Genomic DNA, 18660 nt, shown 5'->3' with positions numbered 1-18660 from the left:
TTTACGCATTCATTTTATTTGTGATTGTCCCTCAAGTCTTCCGCTTGCAATTTTTGCAAACTCGTTTTAAAAACGCTAAAGGGCCTAAAAGAACCTATTCACCCCCCCTTTAGGTTCTTCACAGATCGTAACTCATCTTAGCACAATTTAGAAATTCTATCAATCTATTACAAAGTGCTATGAAAGCTCAAGAGCGTAGTCTAGAATACTACTGATAAAACTGATAAGCGTGAGCTTGATTTCTGAGTGTGAGCGGATATTTTTGCAGCGTAACAGCAAGTAAGATAACTGAGAATGCGATACTGCTTCAGCTGCTGCCTTCGACTATTTATAGGCTTCCCTCTCAACGGTAACATTAAAGATATTTGAATACTCTAACCGTTGATTGCCACGTCGATATATCCTGACAATAGTACATTGTTTATTTCTGAAATGCGGCGAGCCACTACCAGTTGCAGATGGCTGTACTATATGTCGTTTGTCGCTTTCAACTGATGACGTGTACAGCTGAGAGATCAACTAGTAAAGATCAGTTGACGATGAAATATACTTTTGAAGCGATCAGTTGACTGATGACGTGTTCAGTTACGTCGATCATTTAGTCCAATTCAGTTGCTAGAATCAGTTGGTCAATCTTTTGTCAAACGCCGGAATTTCGTTTCCAACATACTTCTATTTTTCTTTACGCTTATAAACTCATTTATAAGCCGTTCAACACATTGAACTATTTTCTCCTTTATAGAAGTCATACTTCTAATTTTCCTTACGCTTATAAACTCCTTTATAAGCCGTTCAACACATTGAACTATTTTTACTTCTCAACGGGATCTAAAAAGCTAGTACTTGTGTGTCCCTCAATGGTTCATTGATACAACTAGCCGTGGGTTCACATCTCCATGTGATTCGGACTAAACATGTCTTTATTTGAGCATACCCCAATTGCTCCATTCTTACTTATCAACACCTTGATAACAAGAACGTCAGAACTCAAGTCTGATAGTACCCAACCAATCATGTTAAACGCATAGCGGCATCGCTTACATGATTCCCTAGGTATCAAATGATAGTGCCTGCAAGAACCATTCAATTATGGTTAGCGTACAGTACGGTCCCTTCAACTCATATATCCCGATCGATTCGACAACCATTGGTTTATCGAGAGTTGTCAATGAATCGATACTATGTGTCATGTCGTAGTTGCATCGATGGTGTAAACTATGAAACCCCTTTCATAATTACCACCATACTCTGATCAGAGATTTCAACCTACACATACATGAGAACACATAGGATATCCATACCCGAAGGTAAGCGGTGAATCCCCGACTACTATGCATCGACTCCTATATGTTTCGACAGAACACCCAACCTTGCCACCTGATGACCCCATGAGAGTCGGTAAACAAGTCAAAGTGTAATTCTAGCACATAGAGTCTCAATGTTGTCCCGGGTCATAAGGACTAATGGTGTACAACCATAAACTGGGACTTTTCCACTCGATAAGTGAGAACCACTTGGAAAGTCCTTTTATGGAGGGTTGTTCAGTGCACTCTACCAGGAGCACCTATCTGCATGTTCGGACATCACAATGTCCCCTACCAATGAAACATGGTACTCACATCGCAGATACTAGTCTCGAACTCTAGCGGCCTATATCCTTCTTAGCGGCGGCTGAATCGACTAGGAACTGTTTAGAATATACAGTATTCCAAATATGAGTTTCATGATACTCATGATATGAGCATCTCATATTCTTTCTACTATTTGTATATTCAAGGGCTTTATTTATGCAACTAGCATGTGTATACGGATAAAGATTTGCCAAAACAATAATTTCAAATATTATTAAAATAAAGATTGCTTATACATAGAGTTTCATTGTGAACACTCGGCCAACACTTGGCTCGACGGGCACCTACTCTAACAGTTCTGTATGTGGATGATTGGGTATTGAGAGCTATAGTGTCTGATGAGACCTGTGGGTTGTGGACATTGTAGGTCCATATCTTGATGATGAATGTGTGATCCAAAACATGACTATGACAGAACAAAGTCTACACACTCAGGCGCTTCTGGACTTGATCCTTGATATCCAACATATTTCATTTCACATGCATCATATTGGTTTATGTACTCGTACATTTTCTTATTGGATGACTATCGCTCACGTTCTTGTTTACATTTTGGACACCTCATTCCATGAGACATGTCTTAAGTTGGACAGTTCGGACGGTCAGAGTAGTAGCTAGAGTAATTGGGTTTTTGGTAGTGATCCAGTGGAGATTTTATTTGGTTTCTCGTATTCTCATGCAAGATTGTGAATTGATATGATTGTATTGTTGTTTAAGATTAAGATTATTGTTATGTTTTTATTTGGATTATAAGATGGTTGATTTATTCGATTCTCGATGTTTAATTGTTGTTATCAAATATAATTATGCAAATTTATTAGTCTGTTTAGTAATGAATAATATGATGTAACTTATGATTCAAACATTTATATGATATTTTTTTAAATAAAAACATCATTACTTTAATTAAAACAAAAAAATTTATAAATAAGAATATATTTTAATATAAGTATTATTTTTAAAAAACAAAAGTAAATATGAAGATTAAAAAACTATGATATAAAAATTTGATAATCATTATTAGAGAAAATGAAATATTTTTTTAAACGAAGCTACGAAATTGGATTACTTATTTATGAGATTAAGAAACTTAAAACATAACATATATAGTGAAATTTATTTGGTACACTAATTTTTAAATTTCGACTATTTTGATATAATTGTTGAGGTATTAAAACCAGAAATTGTTGAAGTGACACTAGAAAATAATAACAAGATTTTGAAAAATATTGGCTTGTTAAGTTATCATGTTAACAATTAGATAACAATCGACAAAAGATAAAATTTAATGTATAAAAATCAAATTTAAAATGTTAATGTAACAAAATGGGAAAAATATAAGTTAATGAAAAAATCATACCAAAATTATTAAAATGTGTTTTTATAAGTGAATTTTATATAATAATAATAATAATAATAATAATAATAAATTAAATATCTTTAAAATTTTGTTGCTTGTAATTAAATGAGGAAAGCGACATGATGCAGACCTATATATAGCATCTATGGACGTAACCCAAACCCCAAGATTAAGTACATTTAAGTCTTCCATTTCAAATCCGGCCACTCACAACACTTTATCCTCCGTGTCACGCATTCTGATTTGCAGAGTGCTTATCGCTGATATGTCAATATGAGTATATAAGTCATACAACTTATCAGTGATAAGTCAGTGGGAAAAAGAAGACCCCTGCCAAACGCATCGAAGATAGCGAGACCAAGTCTTTTTTCCCCACCACCACCTCCAATTCGACTTTCTCTCTCTGTATATGTATAGACATCGCATGTATGTATGTATATATCGTACTCTCTCTCCGATTTCTCTCGTCGCAGCCTTTCTTTCCCTTTCTATTGTGAGCCCGACGGAGAAAACCCTAGGAGGATAGTGAAATTTGGGGCTGAGGTTCCGTCGGTTAGCGGCTGAGATTTGTTGTTGGGGGCGCCGATCTGTTGATTTTGTTGAGTCTTAGGTGGGAAATGTCGTCTCTGAGCAGGGAGTTAGTTTTCTTGATACTTCAGTTTCTGGAGGAGGAGAAATTCAAGGAGTCTGTACACAGGTGTCTTAAGCTTCTGCCTTTTTTTTCTATTATATTTTGATTTTTTTATGTGGTTGAAGTTAGCAACTCTTTTTTTTTGCTGTTGTTTTCTGTTGGTTTTTGTGTGTGTCAGTGTGTGTACATGTGATTGAGGATTTTTTTATGAGGATGTGATGGTAAAGTACGGAACTTTAGTAATTTGCAATTATTTATTTTTAAAGCCAATAAGAAAATAGGAGAATGCAAACAGTTGATTTGGTATGATTAGTTGTTTTAGTTACATAAGTTTTATTACCAGCTTTTGCTTTTAGACGAATTTTGAAACTAAACTTATGGCAGTTGATTGTTTTTCGATTATCACCTGTTATTACTTCTCAGGCACTTGGTTAACATGACATATTTAGATCACCTTAGATGATGTTAAAGATTCAATTAATATCTGTCTATGGAGGAAAACGAGACAAATACATATCAAGTTGAATAATATTTGATGACCTATACTTCTGTAATTGTTTCGGGTTTGAAAGAGAACGACCATGAATAACGGAATTAGAAATCCTGCTTCTGTTCGACAAGTTATTAAGTAGAGAAGTTGGCGTCTGTGTTATTTGAAGAGTGTTTTTTTCAACTGTAATAACTGTGAACTGCCTTATTTCCTTCCGTTTTAACTCAATGTGAGAATGATATAGCACTAGAATGCTTGAGTCTTAACTTCATCAATCATTTGTTACTCTATCTTGTAGGCTCGAGCAAGAATCCGGATTTTTCTTTAATATGAAATACTTTGAAGAGAAAGTGCATGCTGGTGATTGGGAGGAAGTTGAGAAATACTTGTCTGGGTTTACAAAAGTTGATGACAACAGATATTCAATGAAGATTTTTTTTGAGATACGAAAACAAAAGTATCTTGAAGCTCTTGATAGGTAAACTCAAAACTTGTACTTGGTAGTAAACTTTAAATATATTTCTACATGATATAATTCAATTTGTTTCATTAAAAATATTTTACTTCTTCCCATTTGATTACTAAAATTTCTATCATTAGGCAAGACAAAGCAAAGGCAGTCGAAATTCTGGTGAATGACTTGAAAGTGTTCTCAACATTCAACGAAGATTTGTATAAAGAAATCACTCAGCTGTTAACGCTTGGCAATTTCAGGTAACTTTCCATTAAACAGGGTTCAAGAACTCAACTGGTTATAATTCATGTCTTTTTCATTATTCTCTCGGAAATTATTGCCGTCTTTAACTTGCGGGTTTTTAAATTTAGTATATGATTTCTTTACTAAATTTTATTGCTGATGTTTTTAAATGGTAAATTAAATTGAAGAAGTCGTTCTCATAAAATTGCTTTGAAACATAAAAATCTCAATGTAATTATGAATCTTCTTCATCTATATTTTAGAAATAAAAATATACATTGAAAGAATTTTGTGGCTCCTCTGATCTTGAAAATGTGTGTGAAGTTCGTGAATAGATAAATATGGATGACCAACGAAAAGGTTTCACTTTTATTGTTTGATCATATTACTTGTGTGTGCATGAGATCGACTTTTGTCTCTATCAAACTAGGAATCATTCTCCTGAAACTATTTATACTATATGACAATGGATATCGACAAACTTACATGGCTGTTGAAGATTGTCTGAAGATATATTTATGATTCACTACAAATGTTTATGTTTGCTATCCAACACAAGCTAAATATATATTTTCATTACAAGATCGACAAGAGCCCAACACATGCTAAGAGTTCGTACCTTCATTTGTAATGGAGTGTTCTCTATTATAGATGGTGTCAGAGCCCAGAGGAATGTTGAGAAAATGACAATATTTTATCGCAATTGTTTTGTTAATCTCAAAGTGTCCTGAAGTTGTCGTGGACTACCCTTTTTGAAATAACATTGTAGACTCTTATTGATCCAAGTGAAGTGAAAAGTTATCATTTTATTTGTGTTGAAATATATGTACGTATGACATTGGACAAGATGTAATAGTATTTAGAACCGAGGGCAGATGCGAAGTGATTGCTGGAATTGAAGCAATACGGCAGGCTTTGGTTGAGTAATAGCAGAGGCAGGAAAACCATTTACAGGAAAGAATATAAACATATTCAAAATACTTGACTGAATGAGTGATTAAACATAAAATTTGTGGAATGTAAATAACACACAAGGTTATAGATATTCGAAGGATAAATCCTTCTCTGCACTTCTTCCACTCCTGAAAGGAATCCACTTGGCAAACTCTTGTACAAATGGCAAGACAATCCCTCGTGTAATTTTATGTCGGCCAACATGCCAATTAAACACTGACAACATCAGTTAAGCACTGAATAGCTCTTCTTTCAGTTTGTATGGAATTATTTTATATGTTGTCATGGTCTGCAAGCTAATCTCTCATTCAACCAATCTAATTATTCATTTCTTTAATATTTTGTGCTGTTGGATTTTAATTGAATTGGCACCTAAAACTCTCAAAAGGTTCTGTAAATGTGAGTTGTTTTTTCTTCAATCTTCTAAGAATAGCTTTCAACCCTCTCTTGGCTCTTAGCTCCTAAGCAGGCAGCACTTGGCTTGTTCTTGAACGATGCATATATAGTTGCATAGAAAACTAATAGTTAGATATATCGCCGTGACATACCAGTTGGGAATTTTTTGGGATGTTTCTTTGGGTTAGTTCTACTGGATAGTTCATCATTTATCAAATCATCCTTATGATTATTTTTAAATATTACTACAAGCGATTATGCCAAACTATCATTAAAATAGTAATTTTGTTTCTATGCCACAACCAACTGTGCATAAAATATGCTAGCAATATAACTACTATTTTGTTTATCAAAACAAATATGTAACGGTTGAGACCTACCAGAGAGGGATTGGATTTGATTATTTTATGTTATACAATTGTAATGGTGAAGAACTGTTGCTTTGCTGCTGATAGCTGGCTTAGGAAAAGAAATTAGGAAAGAAATAGTTTGAATTGTAACTTTAAAGACACCTTCCTCGATGTCCAAGGAAGTGGATTTGTGTTGGTTGTGTGGTAGACATGACGTTTCTTTTTATTTAGTTATACCTCTTTTTTTCCCTGATATGAATGACATATTACATAACTTATATAAATCGAGGACTGAGGAGTAATGAAGGAACTTGTGAGCTAAATTTTGTGGTATTATCGTTAATTAACTAAATAAATCTCTTTTTTGTTGTGAAATTTAATTATTTGTTTCCAAAAGTTACCCATTGATAAAAGAATATGTTATAGTGGAAATTAAAATGGAAACTTTTGTTTATCCAAAATTTATTAAACTTTATTGATGGCAGGGAAAATGAGCAGCTCTCCAAGTATGGTGACACTAAGACAGCTCGTAGCATAATGTTGATTGAGCTCAAAAAGCTAATTGAAGCAAATCCTCTTTTCCGCGAAAAGCTTGTTTTTCCTACTTTGAAGTCCTCTAGATTGAGAACCCTTATCAATCAAAGGTATACTGGTCTCTGATTTCTACAACCATGTCATTGCGTGCTGTGGGATCAATTGCTGTTATGCCACGTGCCATGAATTTCAATCCCTTGTTTCTTCTCCGTGTGTATATTGTTGAGAGTGGCAAACTTTTGTGCTATTTATCTTTTGTCTTTTTCCGATTTTGCTGCATATTTGAAGTTTTTAACTTTGTCTTTGCAGTCTGAATTGGCAGCACCAGCTCTGTAAAAATCCAAGGCCAAACCCAGACATCAAAACCTTGTTCACTGATCACACATGCAATCCTCCAAATGGGGCTCTGGCTCCAACTCCTGTCAATCTTCCCAATACTGCAGTTGCGAAGCCTGTTGCTTACACATCACTTGGAGCTCATGGGGTATACAAGAATGTTTTATTATGATGATGCTCTTTATGGATTCTATTTTGTCCTTGTGGTCCAATCATCTACATTTGTTTTATATATGATATGATGCTCGCCAAATAATCCATATCCACTTCTTTTCAATGCTTGCAGCCCTTCCCACCTGCAGCAGCGGCTGCCAATGCTAATGCTTTAGCTGGTTGGATGGTGAATGCTGCTGCAACTTCATCTGTTCACGCAGCGGTTGTTACAGCATCTTCATTACCTATCCAGCCTAATCAAGGTGAAAACTTCTACATTTGTCCGAAATTTGGTGCTGAAGAAGCTGATTGGTGGCAAGCTTTGTTTTTTCTTTATGAGTTTCTTTCTGCAACAAATATGATGGGATGGTAATCGTGTGAAATAGCTATGGTGCTTATCGTATTTTCCTTTCACGTTTTGTATTTTACAACAGTTTCTATCTTGAAGCGCCCAATTACTCCTCCAGCTACATTTGGTATGGTTGAGTATCAGCATGCTGATCATGAGCAATTGATGAAGCGATTGCGTCCTGCACAATCAGTTGAGGAGGTAAGACTGTTGTGTTCAGAATACAAATAATACGACAAAAAATAAGCTCTTTGTTTGTTTTTGAACAATAATTATTATGCTACGTCCAGGTTACATATCCCACTGTTCGCCAACCAGTATCTTGGTCCCTGGATGACTTACCAAGAAATGTAGCTTTCACATTGAATCAAGGATCTCCTGTAACAAGCTTGGACTTTCATCCTTCACACCATATGTTGCTTCTTGGTATTATATTCTCGTAGTCTGTGTTTGAAACAAATCTAGACCATGTTTCTCCATGTGAATTGCACCAGCTGTAATTTTTACATTGTTTATTACCAGTGGGATGCAATAATGGCGAGATAATACTTTGGGAAGCTGGAATTAGAGAGAAGCTGGGTTCGAAGTCCTTCAAAATCTGGGATATACTAGCTTGTACATCAACATTCCAGGTTAATAATGAAGGCTGAATATTATTATTGTGTAATTATACCCCTTTACATATAATGATTCACGTCCCTTATATTCTGTAACTCCGAGTAGTGGTTTTTTTTGCAGTACAAGTGTTGTTGCGCTGTAGCCTAGACTATTCTTTTTTTTTTTAAAACTAGCATAATTCCAATTATTTGTATGACCATTCCTTTTGTACTTTTCAGTCGCTGTTACTGTTTTCTTATAAGCGAAACTTTTGAACAGACTTCTTCTGCGAAGGATGCACCATTTGCTGTGAACCGAGTTACATGGAGCCCAGATGGGACTTTCTGCGGTAAATTTATATTCCCCAAATGCTGTGGTTAGAATAATGTATCTGATCTGTTGATTGTAATATGTGTTTCTAAATGATGCAGGAGCTGCATTTTCCAAGCATTTAATCCATTTGTATGCCTTTGTGGGACCAAGTGACCTGCGCCAGCATCTTGAGGTATTGTGTGTGTTCTTTTAGTCATTGAAGTGTTTGAAGCAAAAGGTATTAATTTCATTGTTTCTGCAGATTGATGCTCATATTGGAAGCGTAAATGACATTGCTTTTGCTCATCCAAACAAACAGCTCTGTGTTGTGACTTGTGGAGATGACAAGTTGATAAAGGTGACGAGGAAACTTTAAAATCCATTTGGAAAGATGCTATTTAGATTCTTATCGCTGTCACAAATGACTGAAGGATAAACTTGAAACAGGTGTGGGATGTAACAGGAAGAAAACTTTTTAACTTCGAAGGGCATGAAGCACCCGTTTATTCTATTTGTCCTCATCAGAAAGAGAATATTCAGGTATTCCATCAGAGAAGGAATATTCTTTTTTAAAAAAGTTCAGTATTGGCTCATTCTTGTAAAATCTACATGAAAGTTTAGGAGGAAAGTTTTATTTCATTAATGAAGAGTAGCTTGCAAAGTTACTAAAATCAGGTATATGAGGATTTCTGCTTGAAGAATGCTATAATTTATGGTTGTCTTCTTTACTCTCATTTCTTTCCCGTTTGATCTGGTTCTTTTTGGGGTGGAGGATTCCTTTTGCAATCAATTTTAAGTTGAGGTCGTTGGAGAGATGGAATATCTTTAACAGTTAATTTTGGTCTCAAATCTCATAATTGCAAGCCTTATGTCTCCTAAAAGGTTCATGTGCTGTATAAAAAGGACACATAATGACCTCAACCTAACCTGGAGATTAATTTGTTTTTTTCCTGAAATCCTGGCAATTTTGAAAATGGATGTCGAAGTGTTTACTTGATAGACAAAGACCTTACAAAGAACTTGAAATGCAAACAATAAAGACGCTCCCAAAATTGCTGGGTGAGCAAAGAATAAAATGTAGTAACTTTTGCAAATGCAAAAGCTTTTTTTTGTGAGCCAAACCATGCTCTCACATACAGTAGAGAAATTTCAAAACTAGAAGTGGGAGAATATTAGATTATGGAAAAATCTCTTTATTTTACATCTCTGGCCCAAAATCATTCATGTTATTAACTGTATTTGCAGCATATTCGATCCTCGTTGAAAGATTAGTTGTTTTAGTTAAGTTCCTTCTTCTTGCCCAAGCATATTTCAAATTTTTGATCTGCTCTGTTTAGCTGTTACTAATTTCCTTGCATGTGCACTTTGTTTTCTACTCTTGTATAGGATGTCACTTGGTTTCTACAGTACTGGAATGCAAACATTTTTGCCAGCATCTATTGCTTAATAATCAAAGGACACTCTTTAAGTGTTAAATAATTTCTTCTTTTGTGGCTGCAGTTTATTTTCTCAACTGCTATTGATGGGAAAATTAAAGCTTGGCTTTACGATAATATGGGATCCAGAGTTGACTATGATGCTCCTGGGCATTGGTGCACCACTATGCTATATAGTGCAGATGGAAGTAGGTAAGATACCATTTGTTACTCAATTCTGATGCATCTGGTTATGCTGATTCATGTGCTTTGTCAAGTTATTTTTTTAATACAAGTCATTCATGGACATTCTTTTTCCTTTTCTAGGTTGTTCTCTTGTGGAACAGGTAAAGATGGGGACTCCTTTCTAGTGGAATGGAATGAAAGTGAAGGTGCCATAAAGAGAACCTATACTGGGTTCAGGAAGAAGTCAAATGGTGTTGTGCAGTTTGATACAGCCCAGAACCACTTTCTGGCCGTTGGTGAGGAAAATCAAATTAAGTTTTGGGACATGGATAATATTAACATACTTACGAGCACAGATGCAGAAGGTGGTCTTCCGGTAAGTTGTAAATTTTATTTGTAATGACTAACATCTTATAATATCTAAACTATCTCCTTTATTATTTTGTGGGATAAAAATTTAAGAAATCCGAGTCTGAAACATATTTTGATGCAGAATCTTCCACGCTTGAGATTTAACAAGGAAGGGAATCTGCTTGCTGTTACCACTGCTGACAATGGAATCAAGATTTTAGCAAATGCTACTGGTATGAGGTCCTTAAGAGCTGTTGAAGCCTCACCTTTCGAAGCTTTAAGATCTCCAATGGAAGCAGGGATTAAGGTGCTACATATTCTTGTTCATCCTAATCTTTAGCTGAGTGACAATGTCATTGCATGCCAATATTTTCCTTTCTTTTGAGCAGGTCTCTGGATCTTCTGTTGCAAATGTTTCTCCTGTAAATTGTAAAGTAGAGAGGAGCTCTCCTGTTAGGCCATCGCCCGTTCTTGTATGTCAAATTTTCATCACCCATTCTTGTATATCAAATTTTCATCACCTAATGTACAAAGGCACTGTTAACTCATTCTCGATTATTTTTGTTTATTTTCTGTGTTGATTGCCTGGATAAAAATACGTAGTAATTTGGAATCAACTTGTTCTCTTACTTTCTTACTCTCATTTCCTTTGCTTTCTGATTATGAACTGCAAATTATGGCTTGTTGTTTCAGAATGGTGTTGACTCCGTGGGTAGAAGCATGGAAAAGCCAAGAACTTTGGATGATGTTAACAATAAGATTAAACCCTGGCAGTTGACTGAAATTTTAGACCCTGCGCAATGCCGCATGGTAACCATGCCAGATAGCACTGATGCTACCAGCAAGGTATCTATCTATTAATGTATGCTTAATTTTTTTGTAAAAATTTTCCAGTATATGTTACTATACTTGTTTTGTGTATAGGTTGCACGGCTTATTTATACAAATTCAGGTGTTGGAATACTAGCACTTGGATCAAATGGTATTCAGAAGCTGTGGAAGTGGGTGCGCAGTGAGCAAAATCCGATTGGAAAGGTAATGGAATGAATTCAGGTGTTTAACTCATGTTTGTCAGCTTATTCGATCCGTTTCATAGATTATATCTAAATATGCTGTTGTCTAAGGCCACTGCCAATGTTGTCCCACAACAATGGCAACCAAACAGTGGTCTTGTTATGACTAATGACCGCACAGGTGTCAACCTTGAAGAAGCAGTTCCCTGCATTGCTCTTTCTAAAAATGACTCTTATGTGATGTCTGCTGGTGGTGGGAAGGTTTCATTGTTCAACATGATGACATTTAAGGTAAGTTCACAGATTCCATATGCAAAGTGTTCTGATTGACCAGATATTGGTATTAGTATTTTATATTCTGTCAGGTTATGACTACATTTATGCCACCGCCACCAGCTTCTACTTTCTTGGCATTTCACCCACAAGATAACAACATAATAGCAATTGGAATGGAGGATTCTTCTATCCATATCTACAATGTCAGAGTTGATGAGGTAAACTTTATCTGTTCTATGTTATTTGTAACTTCTGCTATTTGTGGTGGTGCACCCGTTTTTGCGCCTAATTTACATTTACTAATTAATTAGGTTGCATTGCCATCTTGACAGGTGAAATCAAAACTGAAAGGCCACCAGAAGCGCATTACCGGTTTAGCTTTTTCCACTAACCTCAACATATTGGTATCTTCTGGTGCTGATGCTCAGGTTAGTTTTGTTTTATACTCTTTTTTCCCTCTTGTACAAAGTGCTGTGCAAGTTCTTTTTTCCGGTCTTGTCAAAATAGTTTCTTTTTGAAATATTATATGTGATTGGAATGGAAATTTGGTTTCCTTGCTTGATAAATGGCTTTATGCAGCTTTGCATTTGGAGCATTGACTCATGGGAGAAGAGAAAGGCAGTTCCCTTGCAACTACCAGCTGGCAAAGCACCTCCTGGTGATACCCAGGTGCAGTTTCATTTAGACCAGGTTCGCATGCTTGTATCCCATGAAACGCAGTTGGCAATTTATGATGCCTCCAAGACGGAGCGTATACGGCAGGTAAAGAAATTACATAATACAATGTGTTTTTTTATTCTTTTGGATGCATTTATTATGATCTTGTGTTCTAAGGATATTGCTCATAACAGTGGCTTCCGCAAGGTGCTCTTTCTGCTCCAATATCATGTGCTGTGTACTCCTGCAACAGTCAACTTGTTTTTGCTTCCTTTTGCGATGGTAATATTGGAATCTTTGACGCTGATACTCTGAGATTAAGATGCCGCATTGCCCCATCTGCATATATGTCCCAGACAGCATTTAATGGGTAAGAAAACCATGTCACCTTCTTGGCTTCGTGATTAACATCACAAATATTTTCAACTCTTTTTTATGATAATTTAGGTTCATGAATGATCAAAAAGCTTAGAATAAGGGACTTCATGCTACAGTCGTTAATTGTCATTCATTTTTCTTCAAATTAAACGATCTCTTCATGTTATGGGTTGAACTTTTCGATGCTGCTTTTTCTTCTCACTGATATCATTCAAATTCTACAGTGGCATCCTTTCTTTTCTTTTTTTTTTTTCTCAGTCCAATGTCCTGGTGCTTAAATAGAAGAGTAAATGGTATTATCTTACACAGTTTATATTTCATCGCAGAAACCAATCTGCATATCCAGTTGCAATCGCTGCATATCCACAGGAGCCAAACCAATTCGCAGTTGGATTGACAGATGGATCTGTCAAAGTGATAGAACCCTCAGAATCCGAAGGAACATGGGGGCTATCTCCTCCAGCAGAGAATGCGATGTTAAACGGTAGGCCTGGTTCATCATCGATCACTGTTAGCAGCCATGCACCAGATCAGGTCCAAAGATGAAGTTTCTTTTGTTTTGCCTCTAAATTTGTCACTGGTGCGTATATTTAATCAGTATAGATTGTAGGTTTTCGGTCACTCTTTTGCCCTTCATCAAGTCAAGCTCTGTCATGCCTAGAAATATTCATATTGTAAGAAACGTCTGTAATTTGCCACGTGTATCTTTGACCATTCTAATATTAATTTGTGCATATGTTTTCCTGTGTGTTAATTTGCTGCATTTCTGTTTGTTATTAAAATGCAATCGAGGTAATATTTGTTAAGTGTTATAATATATGATTGATTGTTTTTTTAAAATTAATTTTTTGTTTTGTTTTAGAATATTAAATCATTATTTAAATTTATTCAATATCTTCGTTACGATAATCCTCTTATTCGAAAGCAAAATCATCGTTTTGAAGTTTTTTACTTCTAGATAGCAAATGAAGATGAAGTTTGGTGTGTTAGAATAAGCATGACATTTCTTGTTGAATTTTGGTTTATGTTTATAAAAAAATTATTTTTTATTTTTTAATTGAAATTTTAATTTAAATCAAAAGATCAAAAAACTTAAAAATAATAATAAATAAAAATTAAAGCTCCAACCGACTAGGGCTGCCTAGATGGCCTTGTCGGCTAAGCTGGCCAACTAGCCGTTTTCCTAGGCGGTCGACTAGACCAATTTTTAGAATGGTGCTATGAGTGAGTAAAATTATTCTTATTCTTTGTTTTTAAATTGATTCTCATATAGCATCACAGTATTTTGATTTAATAATTATGTTCTCGAAAACAACACAATATTTAGATTTAATATTGATACTTTAAAATTATCACAAATTTTAATTTTATGCTCTTTAAGTAGTAGCACAAGTGTTTTTATGTTGATAATATCGACGCATATATAATTTTAAATATCAAAATCAAATATTCGTCAATATTAATGAATAATAAAAAAAATATTAATGAAGAATACGATATAAATTCAAGATTTATCTATATTTTTTTATGAATATTTATATAAAACATGAGATTTATAAATATTTCTTCAATATAAGAATAAATATTTGTCAATATTTTTTAAGAATATCAATTTAAGATCTAAAAATTTTCAATTCGAGTGTTGAACTTCAATATTCTTGGGAAATTTTAATATAATGCTAAGAAATATTATTTGAAGTAACAATATGAGATCATTAGGTGTCTTCATCATCGACTTTTCTATGAAGTTTGGTTTTCGTGGCTGTGTCGATTTTGTTATTGGTTCCAAGATCTAGTTTTGTGACTAACAACGATTGCTTAATATTTGAGAAGATTTAGGTTGATTTCGTTGCATTTCAAGCCCTTTTGGAGTAGACACAATTTGATTTGATTATAAATTATGTTTACTTTTTTCAATCATAGTATTTGTCAAAATTCGAATGTTTTCATTCAAAGCAGTTAATAATGTATATTAATCCAACATAATATTTTTTATCATATATATCAATTTATAATAAATACGTTATTTGCTAAAATATACACTATGAGTTTTGTAGGGGATTGTTCTCACAAAATATTTTATGAGACTGTCTTACAAGTCAATTTCGTGTGACGGATATCTGATTCGACTCGACCTATGAAAAGATATTATATTTAAATATTAAATTTTATAATAAGTATGGACCAAATCTATCTATGTCACATATAGGTCTCACAAGACCTACTCTTGTTTTGTAGCTCAAAATGGATATAATCTCTTTGCTATTTTCTTGAGTATATCATATCATTAAGGACGTGGCTATTTGTGATAGTCAATATCAAATGGCACGTTTAAGAGCTAAATATTCTGAAATTTTATTAAATAACCGATGCCTAAACGGTCCTTTCGATGATTTGATATTGTAGCCGAAGTAAAATGCGTTTGGTTTGGCTTAATCTTGATCAAGAAGAATGTTTTGTGAAAAATAAATCTTGCAAAAGCGTGCGAGGTAGAAGGTTTTAAAAGAAAGATATTTGTAATTTTTCAATTTCATAAGCATGATTCAATATTATAGTTGTATTATTTTGAACAAAATAATGAACGGCTAATATCAAAATTCGTCTATTTACTATGATACTGTAAGGTATAGGAATTTTATTCACGTAGCATGAATGCATGCAATTTAGGATTTTATTTAAATTATGAGTTTAATTATTTTGAGCAGATCTCTTGTGAGATGGTCTCACGAATCTTTATATGTGAGACGGGTCAACCTTATCGATATTCACAATAAAAAGTAATACTCTTAGCATAAAATATAATAATTTTTCATAGATGATCCAAATAAGAGATCCGTCTCACGAAATACGACTCGTGAGCCCGTCTCACACAAGTTTTTGCTAATTATTTTTATGCTTTTTATGCATAATTATTGGCATGATAGAATTTATTCCATGAAATTTTAAAAGTTTATGCATTAGGATTTCTAGATGCATTTCGAGCCCGAACGAGAAACAGAGATCGGAGAATTATCAGGAAAATTATTTTATTACATAATTAATTTTTAGTAATTAATTTAAGATGTTTTGTGGGGACCCGGACGCTAATTCATTTCTTAATCGTCTTTAGGAATTATTTAATCATTTATAATAAACAAGGTCTAAATTTTTTTTTTAATACAAAGCGGAAATGTAATGTAATTAACGTCAAATCACATATTAGACATAAACATACAACTCCGATGTTATCTAAAATAATTCAACTAGGTTCAACTAAATATCAGTCCTGAATCCTAAGTTGCTTCTGAAGGCCGAATCGCCACGCTATTTAGTCCAGCCTCGTTCTTTTCTTGACCCTGATCCAATCCCACCTGTTGTCATGCACACATACAAACAAGACAACAGCCGGATAACTCCGGTGAGAATTATATTCCCAGTATAAATCATGTATACATGCAGTCATACAAATCATATAAGAGCGTATCACAGACATTCAAAACATGTATCAAAATCCGAACATGAATCAATATCAAGAATAATTCCTATTCTAAACATGTACCATCATCAGGAACATAACTCAATATCAAGAAATATAAATCAATATAACTGTCACTTAGACTCGTGACTCTACGTTTTAGACTAGACTCAATCCTAGTCTAGGGATCCCGGTTTCCAGATGTGGTGTTCCTATATCGAATTCCGTAATAGAAGGAACAGTGATTCTATTTACTCGATATAACCAAATATGGTGTCCCTATATCGAATTCCGTAATAGAAGAAATTCCAATTCTATTTACTCGATATAACCAAACATCCGGTGTCCTGACCTAACCGTCATGGACCTTAGCTCTATCGCTAATGTCCTATCTTGAGACATCGTGCAATGTGCCCGTGGCGATCCCGCCACTATCAGGCACTTCCGTCCCAAGATTTCTATACTATCTTGTGACATCGTGCAATGTGCCCGTGGCGATCCCGCCACTATCAGGCACTTCTGCCACAAGATCATTCGACTAATACCTGCTGTCTATATATCAAGAGAACAAGTAATCTGATACCTGCTATCTATATGTAAAGAAAACAAGTATATCAATTCATTCAGTGCAAATATCTATGCAATAAAATAAAGTATGTGATTTAGGGAAACTCGAGCCAAACCTCACTCGAGTTGTGCAATCCCAACTCCACATTAATTTATACATTTATCTTCTCACTCAGAAGAAGAAGAAGTCCCGACTCTATCTCGGTCCATTCCCAATCTGGTAATATCAATACCGAACAGATATAATATCAATAAACAACTCAATTCAGAACCTGTTCTGATCAATACTCAAATCAAAACACATAATCTGATCAATGTCAATTAACTGATGTTTCGACGGTATAACAATACAGTCTCGATAACCCCGTCAGTCCGAACATCACAGATATAATACCAGAACTCATAATCAATATCGATATAACTCATAATCTCAAAGATAATACAAATCTGATATCAAATCTCAATCCAATCGACTCCGAAAATCATAACAATTCTATAAACAGTCCGTTCTTTAATCTAACTTCAATTATACGATGTCTACTATGTCAAGAACATCATATATAACACATATTAAATTCTGACAACAACATAATTTCAAAACATGTAAGAACGTAGCAAAACTTACGTCCAGTTGTAGCCTACGTCGATAGGAACACAGTACTGAAGTCGGATTTAAAATCGAACGGACAGATTCTTCGTAAATCACAAAATCTTACGTGAAGCTTATCATTTCTCCATAACCTCGTTTCCTTCCTCTTTTTCTTGTTGTTGAAGAAATATTATATGTATATATATATATATATATATATATATATATATATATATATATATATATATATATATATATATATATACATACACGTTGCATGTTCATGAAACGTGGCATATTTCCACAATTCTTAAGCGGCGCTCGAGCGGTTAATCTTTACCGCTCGGGCGCGGAAGTTTCTGTCGAGATACTCGGCTGAACATCTCCTGGCGCTCGGGCGATAATATTCTACCGCTCGGGCGCCAAACATTCTGTCCAAGAATTAAAATTGGCGCTCGGGCGGCTCTTTTCTACCGCTCGGGCGCGAGATGTTCGGCCTAACATCTTGAGATGTTCGGTTCAACATCTCGGCTTAAAATAAACCAACGCCCGGCTTCGTCATTTGAGTTCCTATAACCTCAATTCTGTCAATTAATCAACGTCTGATTACAGTAATTAAATCTCGGGCATTACATTTCTCCCCCCCTTAGATAGGATTTCGTCCTCGAAATCATAGACAATCAATTCAAATATACCAGAAGAAATGTATAATAGAGTTTAATCAGAAAACTCATCTCAATGAATCCATTCTGAAATCAATCTCATATCAGATTCTGTCTTTCAGGTAGTCTCTTCGATGCCCTGATGACTGTACTGTACTTCCAACAGCGGAATATTCTTCATCCGGAAATATCTTTCTTTCAAGAATCTCTGATTCCAAACTAGAGTAATTATTCAAAAAGTATAATCTCATAATACTATTCGAAATAATTCCTGATAGAATCAATCTCAAAGCACTGGTTATACAACATCCGTATATACCAG

The 18660-nt window shown here is 34.7% G+C and overlaps 1 protein-coding gene across 2 annotated transcripts; it reads left to right on the top strand.

The window, feature by feature from the left end:
* The first annotated feature begins 3352 nt into the window (after nt 1-3352).
* On the top strand, nt 3353-13820 carry LOC140829966 (topless-related protein 3-like). 2 transcript variants are annotated; one of them, XM_073193257.1, is made up of 25 exons: nt 3353-3688; nt 4411-4590; nt 4713-4826; nt 6995-7153; nt 7353-7527; nt 7666-7795; nt 8000-8082; nt 8172-8307; nt 8404-8513; nt 8758-8827; nt 8910-8983; nt 9053-9148; nt 9238-9330; nt 10291-10418; nt 10533-10767; nt 10885-11049; nt 11132-11215; nt 11436-11588; nt 11667-11777; nt 11867-12046; nt 12121-12249; nt 12364-12459; nt 12611-12793; nt 12883-13058; nt 13393-13820. In XM_073193257.1, exons 1-25 carry the CDS (start codon nt 3609-3611, stop codon nt 13610-13612), a joined length of 3360 nt encoding a protein of 1119 aa, XP_073049358.1. In that variant the 5' UTR covers nt 3353-3608; the 3' UTR covers nt 13613-13820. The 2 variants fall into 2 exon arrangements, with proteins under 2 accessions (XP_073049358.1, XP_073049350.1); XM_073193249.1 differs by having other exon boundaries at nt 7967-8082.
* The last annotated feature ends 4840 nt before the right edge of the window (nt 13821-18660 follow it).

This window comes from Primulina eburnea, chromosome 1, assembly GCF_022965805.1.
Source record: "Primulina eburnea isolate SZY01 chromosome 1, ASM2296580v1, whole genome shotgun sequence".
Lineage (NCBI taxonomy): Eukaryota > Viridiplantae > Streptophyta > Magnoliopsida > Lamiales > Gesneriaceae > Primulina > Primulina eburnea.
Note: the sequence above shows the minus strand (reverse complement) of the source record. Positions and strands in the feature narration are given on the sequence as shown.

What these genes read in the sequence shown, in the direction of transcription:
- LOC140829966 (XM_073193249.1), top strand. Translation starts at nt 3,609, where the DNA reads ATGTCGTCTCTGAGCAGGGAGTTAGTTTTCTTGATACTTCAGTTTCTG. An exon ending in CTGCACAATCAGTTGAGGAG is followed by an intron (nt 8,083 to 8,171) that starts GTAAGACTGTTG and finishes TGCTACGTCCAG; the next exon opens with GTTACATATCCCACTGTTCG. An exon ending in AGCAAAATCCGATTGGAAAG is followed by an intron (nt 11,778 to 11,866) that starts GTAATGGAATGA and finishes CTGTTGTCTAAG; the next exon opens with GCCACTGCCAATGTTGTCCC.